The following is a 16,173-nucleotide window of genomic DNA, read 5'->3' on the forward strand; positions in this document are numbered from 1 at the left end:
CACTTTGTGTATATGATATTTTACTATTTCCTCTGCACAGTTAGTTTCCCCCACTTGGAGTCAGTCACACAGAAAAACAGACAGAAAAACTAAGAAAAGTAATAATAATGGCTTGTAAAAACTCAAGCTGGTGGGGATCTAAAGCAGGTGTAGAAACTGAAGCTCTTTAAACTTGGTTTTTGAAACTGTCTAGATTATAACTTAACACACTTTAAAATTCAATAAATGGCTAAGCTATTTATTTCACCGTTAATGAACTGATGCCTTTTGCCTACCACATAATTTTGCTTGGAAAAAGCTTGGTATAAAGCTGCCAAACGCATGTCAGTTTGCTTCTGAATGCATTCTTATTAAAAGAGACACCAAGTCCAGATCAAACAGTTTTTTCAACAGAGCACGTCATCAATTTCATTTGGACTCGCAGGCAAGGTAAAGCAGGACACCAGTGTATATGTAGCTGTTTAACAAAACACACGCTCTTGCGTAATGGCATTTTCCCTCAGCTACGACTGTGGCCACAACAGAATCATGGGGACCACAAGGGCCTATTTATTTATTTATCTATTAATTTTCTTTAATAAAACATGAGGATTAAGGTGGTGGGGGTAGGGAATATGGGAACAAAGAAAGATTCAGTGATCCTTTAAAACTCTTAGACTTGCCTTATCTTTGTACAGATTTATACCAATCTCTCTCAAGATACAGTGGTCATGGATGCCAGATCTTCCTTATCATATGAAGGAGGAGTGACATTTTTCATGGTTTTCGATTGTCACCCCATTAGTCAGTGGGATCACTGTCTTCTAAAAGGAGGCACTTCCCTTTTACGCTGCCCCCAAGGATCTGAGTGGTCTGCTTCTACAGCCTTTCCCCTCCAATTGAGGGAGCAAGAGATTGAAAACTAAACCCAGGTTTCCTGTATATTCTGTATCTCGCTACGTAGATTCTTACACTGCATTCATCACCATTGTATCTGACTGCCTTTCACTACTGTATTAAGCAACCTGACTATACACCTTGTTTGTCTGCACAGTACTAAACAGTACTAAATCACCAATTCTGATTATTATTTTGGCCAGACAGTTGGTCTATAATTTTCCATTTGTTCTTATAGTAACTGGAATATCCTATCATTGTCCTCAGTTCCAACTTTGTTGATTTCTGATGCAGCAAAAGCAGATATGCTGTCAAAAGCTCAATCACTGAAAGAGATTACCACTTCAAAACAGCAGAAAATGATTACAGCACAGAGGCCACATTAGCTCCATTGTCAGCTCACAATTAAGAATACAGAAGGCTTCTTGCACATAAGCCTGTACGCAACATAATGTTAAAATTCTGGAAATGAAAAAAAATGAATGTTGAACCTCCAATTCCATATTCAGCTCGCTATCCAAAACGACACCTAACAATTTGCCTGGGCAAAACTAAAACTCAATCAATTAGGTGTCCACAGCCTTTTCTTATTTGGCTAGTTTGAACCTAAACCAGCTGTCACATCCACTCATTAGTCTTGGACAGACAGCAGAGTGGTGCCAAGATGAAAGTGCCACAACCTAGGGACACAACCATATAAAGAATTGATGACAATGAAGATCATACCACATCATCATTTGTCTAGGCAGCTTTACATATACACAAGAGAAGAATGGTGAGAAAAGTTACCTCCTAAACTTCATGTGTGAAGGTTCTTGATGATGAGAAATTTCCCATCACTACTGAATAAAATTTACAGCAGGATGACTTTTATTTCAGCTATTTACAATTCCATTCTGTCAAAATGATCCTGGAGTTGCTCAGACAAAACATTTCCAATGATGGACGTGCATTAACTGTCTTAGCTTCTGAATATAAGTATCTTAAATGAGAATGGTTGACTGTATAAGTCAAGGGATGAAAAATTTTAACTCGCTGTTTATTTTACAGACAGCTATCCACACCTTGGTAGTAAACTGCTTAGATTATGGCATTCTTCTTCTTTCTGGGATACATGACTCCCTTCTTACATCCCTTCAGCCTGACTAAAATGGCATTGACAAACTCATCTTCCTCTGCCAATACTTGTCCACGTTACTCCCTTTTTGCAGCCTCCATTACTCCCAATCACTTTCCACTTCAAATTCATATCCCCTCGTCACAGCTCTACCACGGCCTATCATCTCATCTCTTGTTTCCTGTCAGTCTCCTATTAGGATCACGTGCTCTGCCAATTCTACTGTCCTTCATGTTGTCTTTGCTTCCCCTGCCCACAAATGCCTGCGTGTCCTCCAAATTCCTGGAATATCCTTCCCATACCTATATTTTAATGTAGCCTCCTTACTTGGCTTCAAAATCCCACCTCTTTCCACATCTCTAACAAGGACTCACGCTCCTACGGCAACATTTAAATTTTAAAAGTTGGAACTAACGTTATGCATACCTTACGAAAACAAGAAACACTCTATCCTTATTTGATAAACCTTCTTCCATCTGCCTTGCATGATGTCAATTTTCTTTTATGCTGTCGTATCATATCTAACACAGTGAGTAATGTCCTCAAGACAGTATTTATTCTCTCTAAAAAGCTCCATGCAAACCTCTGGTGCTCTAAAACTTTACATACAATTATGATGAGCTCTGAAAAAATGGGCTAGGCCTCTGGCTCAGTGAAGGTGTCTTGTGCAGTATGAATATATCCCACTAAATGTTTCCAAATATCTGCCCCAAAAGAATGATTCAAAGCGTCAGATAAACAGCGAAGGAAGTCCTAATATATACATGGAAACTTGTCTTGCCTTTGTTGGCTGTGCAGCCAGTGTTCTTCCCTAATACCATCAAACAAGATTCATGTAGTGGCACAAGACTAAAAGAACTGTCAACTAACTGGCAGTATTGCTCAGTCACAATGGGGATGAGAAACATCAAGGATCAGAGAAGCTAGTTCCTTCTATGGTGGAAAACCACAAAACAGAACAATGGATATATACACCGGACCCTCGCTAGAACACGCATCTATATAGTGCGGTCGTGGCCATGAATCCCAAATTTAATTTCTTTAATTGGAATTCATTTTATCGTGGTCCCCACGTTAATGCAGTACCACGCATGGATCCCAAATCCCGTGTTCTAGCGAGGGTCCGGTGTATATATAAAAAAAGAGGATGTTCTCTTCAACAATGCAGACTTACTATTTTAGTGAAGTAGGAATGTCACAAAGACTTTGACAGGGAAACAGGGAAACAGTTAATAAAATACTTATTCATGGGCTGAAATGCCATTCTAAAGATTCTTTTTTAAGTGTTCATTTAAACTGGCAATACTCAGACCTCAGCGGTTCAGGAACGAAGTTAGCGATCAACATTACCCAAAAAAGCCATAGCACTGTGAATTCATTGTTCCATTTACTATATAGACATGTATACCTATAAAGTAAGAGCATCCTGACTGGTTAATAATTAATCACAGTGTTTTTAATATCATGTGATGCAAAGAGCTGCAGAAACACATTAAAGAGCCACCTGCAGCTCCGGAGCCTCAGTCTACGGATCACTGATTTAAACCCTACCAAGACCTATCGGACAAATCTAAAAATGTTGCATTGACAATTCAGTAAGAAAAGCAAATCTGGTAAAAATTCAGAGATAAGAACTCTCTTGTACAGAACAAAGGATGGGCGATGTGTCATAAGGATCAAAGATACAGGACAGAATCCCTCCCTAATCTTATGTTAATGTGTTTTTTAAAATACGCATCTCCCAGCTGTGCTCTGTGCTGAAAACCAAATATTATTTAAAAAGTGACATCCTGATTGGTTATAGATTCTTTAAGTAGCAAAGTTCAGGAAGTAAATTGGCTTTTTATATATACATTTAAAGGAAGATGGCTATTAGCAAATAGTTCATAAGTAATCACTGTCAACTGTTCACACAATGAAATGTTCTACAGCTTTAATCTGCTTCATGGACATTGTATAAATAATAGGTCGTCAAATCTTGCTTATATTTAGTTTGCACAGGAAGCAACTAAAAGTCTGTCAGTTTATAAACTGCTTTGTCATACCTCTGAATTCTCCCTGATTTTATATGAAAGAAATTCTCCTTTACCTGGATTTTTTTTGTTTTCTTTTACTCCAGAGTTGGAAAACTAAGAACTAGTGCAAAAAGTACACCTACAAAAACCCAGCCACCAGCTGGCAACTGCTTAAGGAAGCAAAATAAAACCTCCTTCAGAAAACACCAAACTTTACCAGAAAATATGAGATCTCTTTTATGAGTTTTATCCTTTTATGTTGCTTATATCTATAGCTTTCAGAATCTTTATTATCCCTTTGCAAAAACTTATGATTTTTTTCCTTTGATTTAAATGTTTAGTATTATATTGACGGATAGTTACAAAAGAGACTTTTCTGCTACAAAAGGAATCATGTCAATAGACCTAGTTCTCATTTGAAGTAAACCTAGGATCTTAACCTTTTGCCATAAGCAGGCTAAAGCCTGGGACATGACCGAGTTTTTAGGCAGGTTACAGAACACTGTAAAGCTTAGCCAACTACAAATCTGTAGTGCAAACAAAGGAGCAATCCTGTTATAATTGGGAACCCTGACATGGTTGTATTTGTAATGCAGACAGTCCTGGACAGGCCCTTTTTTGGTTTGGCTGAATGTAAGGCACAGTAGACTCAGGGCTCAAGCCTTTCACCTCCTTATTTAACTCAAGTAAAAATGATTAATGGATTCATACTAGTTCTTGTCTGTTTATGTCCACAATTGGCATTCAGGGTTCAAGAGACCTACAATTTGAAAACCATGGAAACTGAGGTACATTGGCAAAGCTGTCAGGTGGAATTTTCAAGGTCAGAAAGCTTTATAGTATAGTTTTGTTTCCAGTGTTGCCTTTATTTATTTTAAAACATTTTTCCATCAAATATTTGTATGCAGAAATGGAGCGCAGCTTTTCCATCACATACCAATGATTTAGGATACATTACACTGAAGCCAGGCATGTAAATGGATGAATGGCAGCCCGGGGAGATGTTGTGGCACTAGTTGTGCTGTAGCTAGCTCGCCATAAAGAAAAGTAAGGACACTGTGGTACGGGCTTCAGCGCTGGCTGCACAAGTGAGAAGGTATACAGGGTGGTCAGGGCTCCTGCTGCTCACTTCTATTTTTAGCAAGCTAGCTTGAACACAGCTAGTGCGAGTACATCTACATGAGATTCTATTCACACCAGTGGCTGTAACGTATGTATACCCATAGGATGGGTTCCTAGACGGATTGCAAATCTTAGACAAATCACGTACAGTATCTGAAAAGTTGATTCTCACACAAAAATAGCACACAGCAATTATAAAGTATATTAAACTTTGTAATCATTTTGCACCAGGAGTTGCATTATCTCGGCACAATATCTATTTACTAGTAATGGGTACAATGAAACAAAGACTTCAAGTCAGAAGAGAGTACAGAGTCAAAACAGGGCTTTAATTTATTTTGGTATTAGGTCAGCATCTAACATGCATTTCTGACTGAGAAGTCTCTGAAAGAGTAATAATTTTAGGTTTTAGTAGTATCATGCCTAAGGCGGAAAACAAAAAAGAAAAAAGTTTGCATGCCAAGAATTTGAGTCATTTCTGTGCATATGGCCACTGTAGGAGCCTCCATGCAGAGGGAATCAAATTCCCTCAGGTGCCTATATTTAGGATCAAAGTACTTTTTAAAATACAAAACTTGTAGCCTCCAAGGGATAAAAACTATAAAACTGTCTGAAATGAACTTTATTTAACCTAAGGTTTTGTGCCAACTTAAATACACTGAACTTCTCCTACTTGAAAGAAGGCATTTACCCACTGTGTGTTCTGAGATGCATGGAGAAGCCATTACAGGAATAATCAATAACACTGTAAAACAGAAAAGCCATAAAATGACAAAAACAGATACAACTCATAAACAACTTACTTTTCAGTTCATATAGGCACTCTCTCTGTATAGATTTCTTTTAAAGTGATGATTAAAGTTTAGCCTGACATGGTTGTATGAACAGAACAGATCTAGTCCTATTTACAGCCTCCAACTCACCTTAAAATTTAATATAAATTTTATTAACAGATCTTATAAGACACTAGGTAACTGAAAAACAAATAAGATTTGTGAAAGTTTTTCCAGCTTGTGGCTGGTAATTATTAGATATGGAGGACAGTTCATCAAGTTTTGGCTGCTTTGCCAGCTCTACAGAATTGGCTGCATTGACGAAAAGGAACAATTTCTGGCACCGCTGAATCAGGTGAAACCCCTGGTAGTGAGAGCAGACACTAATTCATCATACTGTCTCTACAGACGGCACCGGAGGAGCAACATGAACATGATCTGTCGGCCAGGTCATGTTTTGTGTTGCAGTTAGGGTCAGATTTGAGTTTTTCCTTCTTATACTTAACAAAAATTAAAATGGTACCTATGCGACGTACAGTTATATATATACACTGTATATATTTATTTTTTTTAAAGAGAAAGCAGGTTTTAATTAATTTTACTCATGGTAGCAGTTATGGCATTTCACAAGTTATACTTGAAATATCAGTTTTGAGTTATATTGGCATTCCAGGGCTATATCTAGTTGTCCAAAAGCAGTACAACTAGTTGGGGAGGAGCCTTCACCTTCATCACAAGTGTCTTGCTCACCCAAGCCCCATAAACAGGGGGATTATCACTCTGCTGAGAGAAGCCCTTTTTGAGAAGGAGACTGTTGGTTGCTCAACTCGCGTTCAGTTTCAATGGGAGTTTGGCGTCTAACTGCCCACCGTGTCTTTGAAAATCTCTCCAACAGAAACCTTAGTTACAAATGACTGAAGTTCAAAGACTGACCTTGCCCTTGTGGAAAATGCAGTAAGGCTTGTGCCTTTAAAGGCAGAGATTTATGAGACTCTTACTGCAGATGTGATTGCAACCAGGAAACAAATCTGTATGGAAAGGAAATACAAAAGAAATAGATATCAATGGCTGGAACGGATGGATCATAAGAGCATGCAGCACTGTAAGCATAGAACGTGGGCATAAGTGTTCGTTTGGACAAATGGACAGCTCTAAGGAAGCTCCATGTCATTAAGTGATCTACCAGAGACTTGGATAGGCCTGTATTTGTGACACTGGTAGTGCTTGGACATAGATGATATGATGGGAGATCTCAGCTGCAGGTTTAGATTGCCCTGTAAGAAATCTAAAGGAGATGGAACACCCTGAATACTGGTGCCAATTCTCCCATCTTAACACCAGCATGAGATTTGGTTCATACGTTTGCGAAGACCCAAAGGGTGGAAACCTTGCTGGGAACAAGTGGGGTATTTATCACATTTGAGAAGCAGTATGCGTTCTTGGTTAAGACTTGCTGCTGCTCAATAGACAAGGTGTTAAGACTCAGATAACTTGGGTTAGGATACAGCCACAAACTTTGAAGATTCTTTGTTTACTGGGAAGACCTATTGAAGAGCTTTGTGGCAGATTTGCTAGGTATGAAAACCCTGGTCTTTGCTTATCTGGGGTTATGAGAATGCCCAATACTACTACATTTTTGACCTTTTGAATTGCTCTTCCTATTAGTGGGAGAAAGGGAAAAAGTGTCTAAAAGTAGATTTGGCCATGTTTGGGTCACAGCCTCTGCTCCTATTGACCTCTTGTCTTCTTCCCTAGTGAAGAGCAGCCTTCTTCTAAAATTTTTACTGGATGGGAACATCTCCACCTGGGGAGAACATAGGTCCCTGCATAGCAGCGACAATGTTCCATGGTGCAGAGACTGCACAGCATTGTCTATCTGCTTTTGCATTCAGTGTGCTTCCTTTTATGTGGAGCGATAGAAACTAAGTGATCTTCTGTCCAAGGCAGCATCCATAAAGCTCCTGTATTTAGATCAACCTTTTGCATTCCATTTTCTGGTTTATGTATGCTGCAGTTGTCTGGTTGCCCAAATGGGTCAGGAGGTGCTCTTTCCTCAGGTGCTCTGCCAAGTCTTAAAGGGCCAACCTGACCACTTATCTTTAGCAAAAGTTAACACTGTGAAGACTTTCATACCTTGACCGTGTTCCTTGTGAGTCCTGAATGTGCTTCCCATATATAAAGGCCAGGGGTTTGGGGATCAGATTGTGAAAGGAGAATCCTTACATAAGACAGTGGATCCCTCTTGAATGGTATTTTCACTTTCCTTTACATTTCCTGTTGGGGATTACTCTATGCCAGTTTAACAATCTCTGAAACTCTCACATGTGTTGTCTTATCATTGGAGTAATCTCCATGCAGGAGACTAGAAGAGACAGAAGCTTCAGGTAAAGGAGGATTGATATTGTTGGATCATATTAAAGAAGTTCTGTATTAAAATCACAAATGAGTTTGATTCCCCAGAGTTTAAATTCCAGGGTATTACTAATTAAGAGGTCTCTTGGTTTTTGGTACTGTTTCTCTCCCTCTATGTGTGAAACTTGCAAGCTGCTAATTGTGTTAGTACATTCTAAGACAGAGTCTGTTCTCAAAGCAATTCACACAGAGAGAGACTCAAAGCAATACTCTAACAACAGAAACAGCACCCAGAGACTCCCCGCCCTTTTGTTGTATTAACAATTGTGATTAAAATAGAGATAGAGGATGTATGTGGATGGATGCTTGGTGTGGATAATAACTGAATGATCAGGGAGGTGCCAGCCTAAGAATCCAGTGTCCGTCGGCTGAAGAAAGCATCAAGTGGAAATAACCAAAGGACCCCCCGGAGGGCAGACTGGAGTCCACCCAACAGCCTCAAGAACGGGAGAACCAAAGAACAAGATAACATCTTGGAGCTCTCAGGAATGTGCTATCTGTTGATTGATTCAGCAACAGCATGATGAAGCAATTCCCATAGACTGGCATAGGAAGAAATTCCTATAAAAATAGACTTTAAAAAGTGAGAACTTTGGGGTCTGATTCTGCAAACCAACTTCCAGGAGCATCAGATGAGCATCTGACAAGGCCCTGCTCCCTCCTCATGTCCAGGCCACCTGGCCAGTGTCTTGGCATGAGCAACTCTAAGGCTGGTAACTATGATAACAACCTTCCAGAACCTCTGTGTGTGTGTGTGTGTATAAATATGAGATTGAATGGAATGTTGTAACTATAACTAACTGCTTACTATGATTCTTTCTTTATTCACAATAAATGTGGTATTTTGCCTTTTTCCCTTTAATAAGATCCTGCTGGTTTTTATTTTATTGGTATAACAATATCACCCAGTTCCACGATACTTTGGAAATTAGAAACTGGATCATGATGACTGTTTTCCTGTGTCAGAAAGACTGTGGCCCTTCTCTTGTCTACCTCAATCCTAGGTGAATGATCTTCCAGAACGGAATTCGGTTTATTAGAAATCTTTGTGCTTGAAACATGGACTGTCCCCTCATATCAACTGACACTGGACATTTGACATGCCTTATAACTAACCCTGATCTGTTTTATCTCATACACATTGTGACTGAGAAGTTGACAAACAGTTTTTTGTAATTAACATAGGTCATTTTTATAAGGAAGATCTTGATATAGCCTTATTGCCCTGGTGATCACTCTCCTTGCATCTTTGCTGCCACTCTAAGTTAAGAAGAAAAAAGGATTCTCTCCATGATCCTATCACAGACAGCCCATGTTTGGGATTTTCCTAAGAAAAAAGCACAAGGATAATTCTGGGAGTATAGTTTACAGTACTTTGCCCCTCAAGGAAGATGCTCTGTACATACTGTGCTCCGTGAAGCTAAGCTGTGACAGTAACCACAGCCTCTCCAGCAGGGGTAGTCAATTTGTTTTCTTTGTCAAGGTCCATATTTCTTGCTCAAGGTACAGTCAAGGTCCAGACTCCAGAGGAAATAATAATAGAAATAATAACAATCATGATAGTAAGTAAATACAAGTATTTCAGAGTCTGTTCAAAAGTGGCTGCCAGTCCAGATTTGGCCTGCGGTCCGCCTATTGACTACCCTTGCTCTCCAGTGTAAACTGATTGCCCAACTTCCACATACCTCCAATCAAGAAAGCAAGCTTCCAGAACCAGAGGAAGAGATGCAAGCCCACATCTGTCAGAGACTACCAATAGGAGAATACTTTCTTTCCCACAAATAGGAATATATTACTTGTTTAATCTCTCTCTTTCTCCTACACCTCCCAACCCCAAAAATAGTCTGCTCCAGAAATCTTAAACCTTGAACAAATAACTGCTCTTCACCATGTAATAACCCTGTTACGACTGGGTTTTGTTCATCTGTAGATGCCTTAACCCCATCCACCCACAAAGAAGGAAGAGCAACATTATGGAACTCTCAAAAGCGACTGATATTCAGACGGTTAAAACCATTATGTATATTACTTTCTCTATAACCTAAATTCCCAACTAACTATCATGGACTTTCAGTTCTATTTCAGACTCTCTAGTTCCCAAATTGATAGAACATATCTTTAGGATCCACCATGATCTATGATGGAAATATGCTTTATTAATAATAATATAGTAAGTTCTTAAATAGAGCTCCCTTTCTCCACCAAAAAGTCCGCACGTGAGGAAGGTATTATTCCAACTTTACATATAAAGAACCTGAGGAGGAGAGGTTAAGTAATTTGCCCAAGACCACAAAGGGAGTCATTGCCAAAACCAAGACATGTTTGTACAGTACCTAGTAAAATGGGCTCCTGGTTTATGATTGCGGTTCTTAGGAGCTACCGCAATACCAATAATAAAATAATTCATGGAGTTCCTAGCTCTAAGTCCTGTGCTCAGACCATACCTCTTTCTTAGGCACAAAATCATTCATGAGATTTTAAAACAGTTACAGTACTAGTGCACTAGAGCCTCCTAATCAACTTACCTTCGCTCTCCTCAGAAGAACAAAAGCATTTTCACCACAGCATAGAATTACTTATTAGCTAAATTTAAATCAAACACTTTTGTTTTATCAGAGTATCAAAAAGGCACAAAACTGGAAAGCTGTACACAGTAATACTTTTTTTTGAATAAATGACATTTTCAAAACAAGCAAACCAACTTTAAAACCTAGTAAAATAAAACTTGCTACTATGTGGCATAGAAAAGGTAGCATCCAGGGTAGTGCTGGCAAATCCTTCAACTCCAGGTTCACAATAATCTTTATATGCACATCATATTAATTGATTAAATTCCAAGTGAAGAATTAAACCGGAACATCCAAAAGCCCTGTATATATCCTAGAATTTCAGGAGGATTCTATAACAGAGTTAATATACAGTTCTATTCATGTACACAGGAAGACTCATGTTTTAACCATGATGGAGAATTATTACGTTACTAACTGGGGCCTTGAATCTCCAAACACTTTTGCAAATGAGTAACTCTAAGCACCTAAGTAATTCCATTGACTTTGGTGGGGCTTCTCACATGCTTAAAGTTAACCAAGGTGCAGAAGTGTTTGCTAGGCCTGGACCCCAAACACAGGTTTTATTCCTCAGGAAAGACCTATGGAAATTAAAATTCAAGGATGATCTGTTTATAATTAAATACATCTTAGTGATTAACTAATTAGTTCTAATGTATCTATAAATACGCAACTTGTCTTTTTAGTGTGTTAACTTGCACGTTATCTACAGATTATTTCATGTAACAACAATTACCTTTGCAGCAGAGTTTGATACTCCATGTGTGACATTTCTTATAAGGCCACCAACATTTCCATATTTTATTAGTCCTGTGACACCTTCTGAAACATCATTCAGGAGACCCATAGGGTTGCCAAGGAAATCCACCGAGCCCAAAATCCTTGCTGCCTGACTAAGCAGCTCCTATAAAACACAGTTAAATGAAAAACATTATCTACACATCAGATTTCATGGTCAGCAGGGCTAATAGTATTTTAAAAACTACAACACATTAACATTTGACTCCTGGAAAGAACAAAAACATGCAAAAGTCAAAATGTTATCGTAAGAGACATGGTCAACACCACTTGTACTTTGTACAATGTTCTGATTGGTAAAACTATCTAATATGATGTCTGCCTACCAATCTGTCTGTTGATCAATTTGAAAAATGGGAACACAGTTTAACTATTTCGTTCTGGAGAGGCGAATTCCCCTCAAAGTAAAAAGTATACCAGAACTTTAAAGATGGAGGAGCCAGAAGTTAATGATTTCAGCGGAGCTACATTGGTAGACTCCAGCAGAGTATCTGGCCCCTAACATTCAGTATGTTTAAAGAGTATTTATATAAACACACAAAATGATTAAGAGTTACGTATTTACTCATTAAAACAGGGAAAGGAATTTAATATTTGATAAAGAGCTACTAAAACAGAAAAGTTTTAGACTTTTTTTGGATGTCACAATATGATTTATCTGACACTCACCTCTTGAAAGTGCTTAAGGATATCATTAATGATAAACTCCTTTGTCTCATATGGGTGGACCCTAGTGAATGGATCCAGGTTAATCACTGCATCTTCAAATCGGATTAGAGGAAATCCCAGTGTGCTTTTCAGTGCCTAATGAAATAAAAACTGGAATTACGATTTTTATGTTCATCTGTATTTCTCCTCCATGATGTCTGAATTAATTGATTTCCAAGCAGGCAACAAATCAAATTTATCTAGCAGCTATAACAACTTGTTCCTGAAACAGTATATTCGCATTTATCCAAAACCCTATTATCTGAACCTCCGCATTATCTGAATCCCTTCGTTGCTGGGGGACAAGGAAGGGACGTGGATAATGAGGAGGTTTGGATAATAAAGCAGAGATCCCCAGTCACAGCTGTAAAGGAAGAGGATGAAGATAAATCCCCTACCGGGAGGCCACCCTGCTTCTGAATGGCTCACGCAGCAGCGCCCTCCGCAGCCCTGCTGTCACAGGAGTCAGCGAGCTAGTGGGGTATGACCGCGGAGCTGCAGAGGGCTCCCTGTGCTGCTGCAGGGCCTGTGACACTGGATCTCTCTGCAGGCACAAGGTGCAGGGAAGGCTGCGATCCTAGCAGGGCAGAGGAGAGTACTGGCCAGGAGTCCCTGCTCTGCCCCACCAGGACTGCAGCCTCACTCCAGCACTTGCATTTGCAGGGATCCAGTGTCAGTCACCCTAGGGGCAGTGCAAGGAGCCCCCTGCAGCCCCACTGACATGGGAATGAGTGAAAGGGGCAGAGCAGAGATTTCCTCCTCTTTGCAGACCAGGCCAGGGAAGGATGAGCGGGGGTGGGGACTCGAGGAGGCACCCTGCTGCTGAATGACTCCTGCACTCTTGGCTATCCAAATTCCTGATTATTGAGATAAAAATCTGAATCCCCCACATTATTTGGATAATTGGGGAACATACAGTAATCACTTTGTAATTATGGCAATTTTCGACATTGCCAATATACTGACAATTGATAAATTGTTTGAACCCTATTTGTCCACTGGTTAGAGAGTAATTAAGTACACCTCTTGATGTAACAAATCTTCCAACAACTTGACAGGATTTTAGTTTCAAAAGAATATGTTTTTTAAACTTATTTCTAAGATCCTGTGCTTAATTTTGTGTCAGTTACTTAATTATTCTGATACTTGTTCAAATACACAGAATTAAACAGAACCCAAAGTTTGGGAATTTTCCCTCCATACATATTGGATGGCACATTAGAGGTTTTCCACTCTTCTGGATGTGTTAGGACAGGGGTTCTCCACTGGAGGGCGGGACCCCACAGGGGGTCGTGAGGTTCTTACATGAGGGGTCGCAAGCTGTCAGGATCCACCCCAAACCCAGCTTTGCATCCAGCATTTATAATGGTGTGTGGTGGGATGGTCACACCATCATGCCTCAAAGGGCTTAAAACAGCCCTAAGAGAGGGCTGTAGCTGGAGGAAAGCTGGGCTGATTGGGGGAAGTAGCCAAAGGTGGGGCCACGCCCCATTCAGGCCACAGCTGGCCTTATAAGAGGGCTGTTAGCCAGAAGCTGAGACAGACATGCTCTCTAGCTACATGGAGAGAAGAGGACCTGGCTGCCTGGGAAGCTGAGGAAGGTACCTAGCGCAGAGCAGTGCTGGGGAAGGACAGAGGGAGCTGGGGAGCTCCAGCTTAGCAGAGCCCCAGGCTGCAGACCAAGGTAAAGGCCCACGAAAGGGTACTAAGGCTGAAGAGGAGCAACCCAGATCTAGACAGAGGCAGCTGGTCTGACCCCACTTGCCGTTCATGAGTGGTACAGACTGCAGTCTGCCCCAGGGAGCGGGGGCTAGATGATGACTGACAGTAGCCACTGAGGCAAGGAAGGAATAGAGGGTTGGGGGTTCCCCTGGGAGGGGAGACCCAGACTGAGGGGGTACTGCCAGGGGGCAGAACCCTAAACTAGAAGGGCACCGGGATCCGGGAGGGGCATGGGGCCAGCAGCAGGCAAGACACCGACCAGCAGAGGGCACTTCTAGCTGAAAAGAGCTAACTCCCTGGACGACCAGCAGGAGGTGCCGCAGCGGTGAGTCATTGCCCCACGACATGGTGTTAAATATATAAGAAAGTGTTTTTAATATAGAAGGGGGGGGGGCACACTCAGAGGCTTGCTGTGCGAAGGGGGTCACCAGTACAAAAGTTTGAGAACCACTGTGTTAAGATGAAGTGATATTACGTACACAATTTCCTGGAGGCCACAGGCATTAACGTACCTCAGTCTCATCTCTCATCATTATCTGTGTTTAGTGCAATTCACTTACAATTGCCTTTCAAATTAACATTGTGAAGGAAATGAGGTGGGTAAGGTAATATCTTTTATTGGCCCAACTTCTGTTGGAGGAAGAGACAAGCTTTAGAGCTTTACAAAGCTGCTCTTCAGGTCCGGAAAAGGTTACCAGAGTGTCATAGTTAAATACAAGGTGGGGCACATTGTTAAGTGTAAGGCGTTAACACATGTTGCAAGAAACCACTTAAAATGAAGTGGGCAATTAATACCTTTACAGTCATATGACAAAGGAGGGTTAGAAGATTACAAATTGTTGTAATGATCCATAAAAACAGCGTCTCTGTTGAGACCATGATTTCTAGTGTCTAGCAGAGGTATTAATTTAAGTTCCCAAGCTCCTCTTTTGAAGGTGTTTAGCAGGTTTCCCTTGAGAAAGAGGACTCATAGGACAAATATGGGACAATTGCTTTGTGGTAAGTTTCTGAGTAGCAGCCGTGTTAGTCTGTCTTCGCAAAAATAAAAGGATGCATCCGATGAAGGAAGCTATAGCTCACGAAAGCTTATGCTCAAATAAATTTGTTAGTCTCTAAGGTGCCACAAGTACCCCATTTCTTTTTGTGGTAAATGTTTGCCCACAGGTGATAGGGTGTTTTTTGTCTGTTATTTTTCTGTGAGAGTTCATTCAACAGTATAGTTAGTGTCTGGTTTTACCCAGACAACCATTGTTGGGATACTGCAAACAACACTGTGAAAGAAGGGAATTGTGCCAGCAATGAGAATACTAAATTTCTGTTTAATTCATAGCACTCATTCTGAAAAACTTACTCTTAGATGAAGACAAGCTTTGGCAGAACCTTTCCTACCTGTGAACAGAAACCATCTTTGGCAGAACTTTTTCTATTCATGAACTTTAACTCTAGATGATTTATGACTGAAATGAGTGATGGCATCCGTGATGTTATTGCTATCAGTGTCACTAAATGTTATATCTGCAAGAGAGTGGGGTTCCATGAAGCCAGTGTCACTTGGTCTCCAATACTGAATGTCGCCCAAGAGACAAGCATGGCATAACAATTGTGGACAAGTGAATTCAGGAAAAGAAATGAAAAGAAAAAAATGAAAAGAAACGGCGATAACACTTAGTTTGAAAAACCTTAGTTCTATATTTGAAAATTTAGTATTTTAGATCTTTTGGAGGTGGGGATTTTTAAAATTAAAATATATTTTAACATCACAGAATTGAGGTATGTCGTCAAATACAACAGAAAATGAGATGAAAAGCATCTGAGGAACTCTTTACCTTTTATTTCCTTTTAACAAGAAAACTAAAATTATTAGAAGAAAATGCAGAAAGAGAATGAAGATTAAAATTCACTTTTTTCATTTCCTAAGTGGCATTAGCGGTTGAAGCATTCACTAACTTCAAAATTCACACCAAATACCTAATCCATTGAAACTCTAAGGTATCAAGAAATCTTTGGCATTTGTGTTCTATCTTTCTACATTAATCATTATTAAACCCATGTTAAAATGTAAA

General features: G+C 40.0%; 1 protein-coding gene across 8 annotated transcripts in view; it reads right to left on the minus strand.

The window, feature by feature from the left end:
- VPS13D (vacuolar protein sorting 13 homolog D) overlaps positions 1-16,173 on the minus strand; it is a 197,564-nt gene that overhangs the window by 67,337 nt on the left and 114,054 nt on the right. For 6 of the 8 annotated variants that reach the window (XR_012155549.2, XR_012155551.2, XR_012155552.2 and 3 more), the window contains exons 64-65: positions 12,350-12,484; positions 11,619-11,786 (exon numbers count right to left, since the gene is read on the minus strand). Coding sequence is in view for 2 of the 8 variants with exons in the window: in XM_073316658.2 (XP_073172759.2) it covers positions 11,619-11,786; positions 12,350-12,484 (303 nt within the window). In the remaining 6 variants the exon portion in view is untranslated. Of the gene's footprint in view, positions 1-6,836; positions 6,932-9,721; positions 9,837-11,618; positions 11,787-12,349; positions 12,485-16,173 lie in introns of those variants that run through there. The other 2 variants (XR_012155553.2, XR_013634818.1) reach the window with 2 other exon arrangements.

The sequence above is a fragment of the Lepidochelys kempii genome, chromosome 18 (genome assembly GCF_965140285.1).
Source record: "Lepidochelys kempii isolate rLepKem1 chromosome 18, rLepKem1.hap1, whole genome shotgun sequence".
NCBI classification, from domain to species: Eukaryota; Metazoa; Chordata; order Testudines; family Cheloniidae; genus Lepidochelys; species Lepidochelys kempii.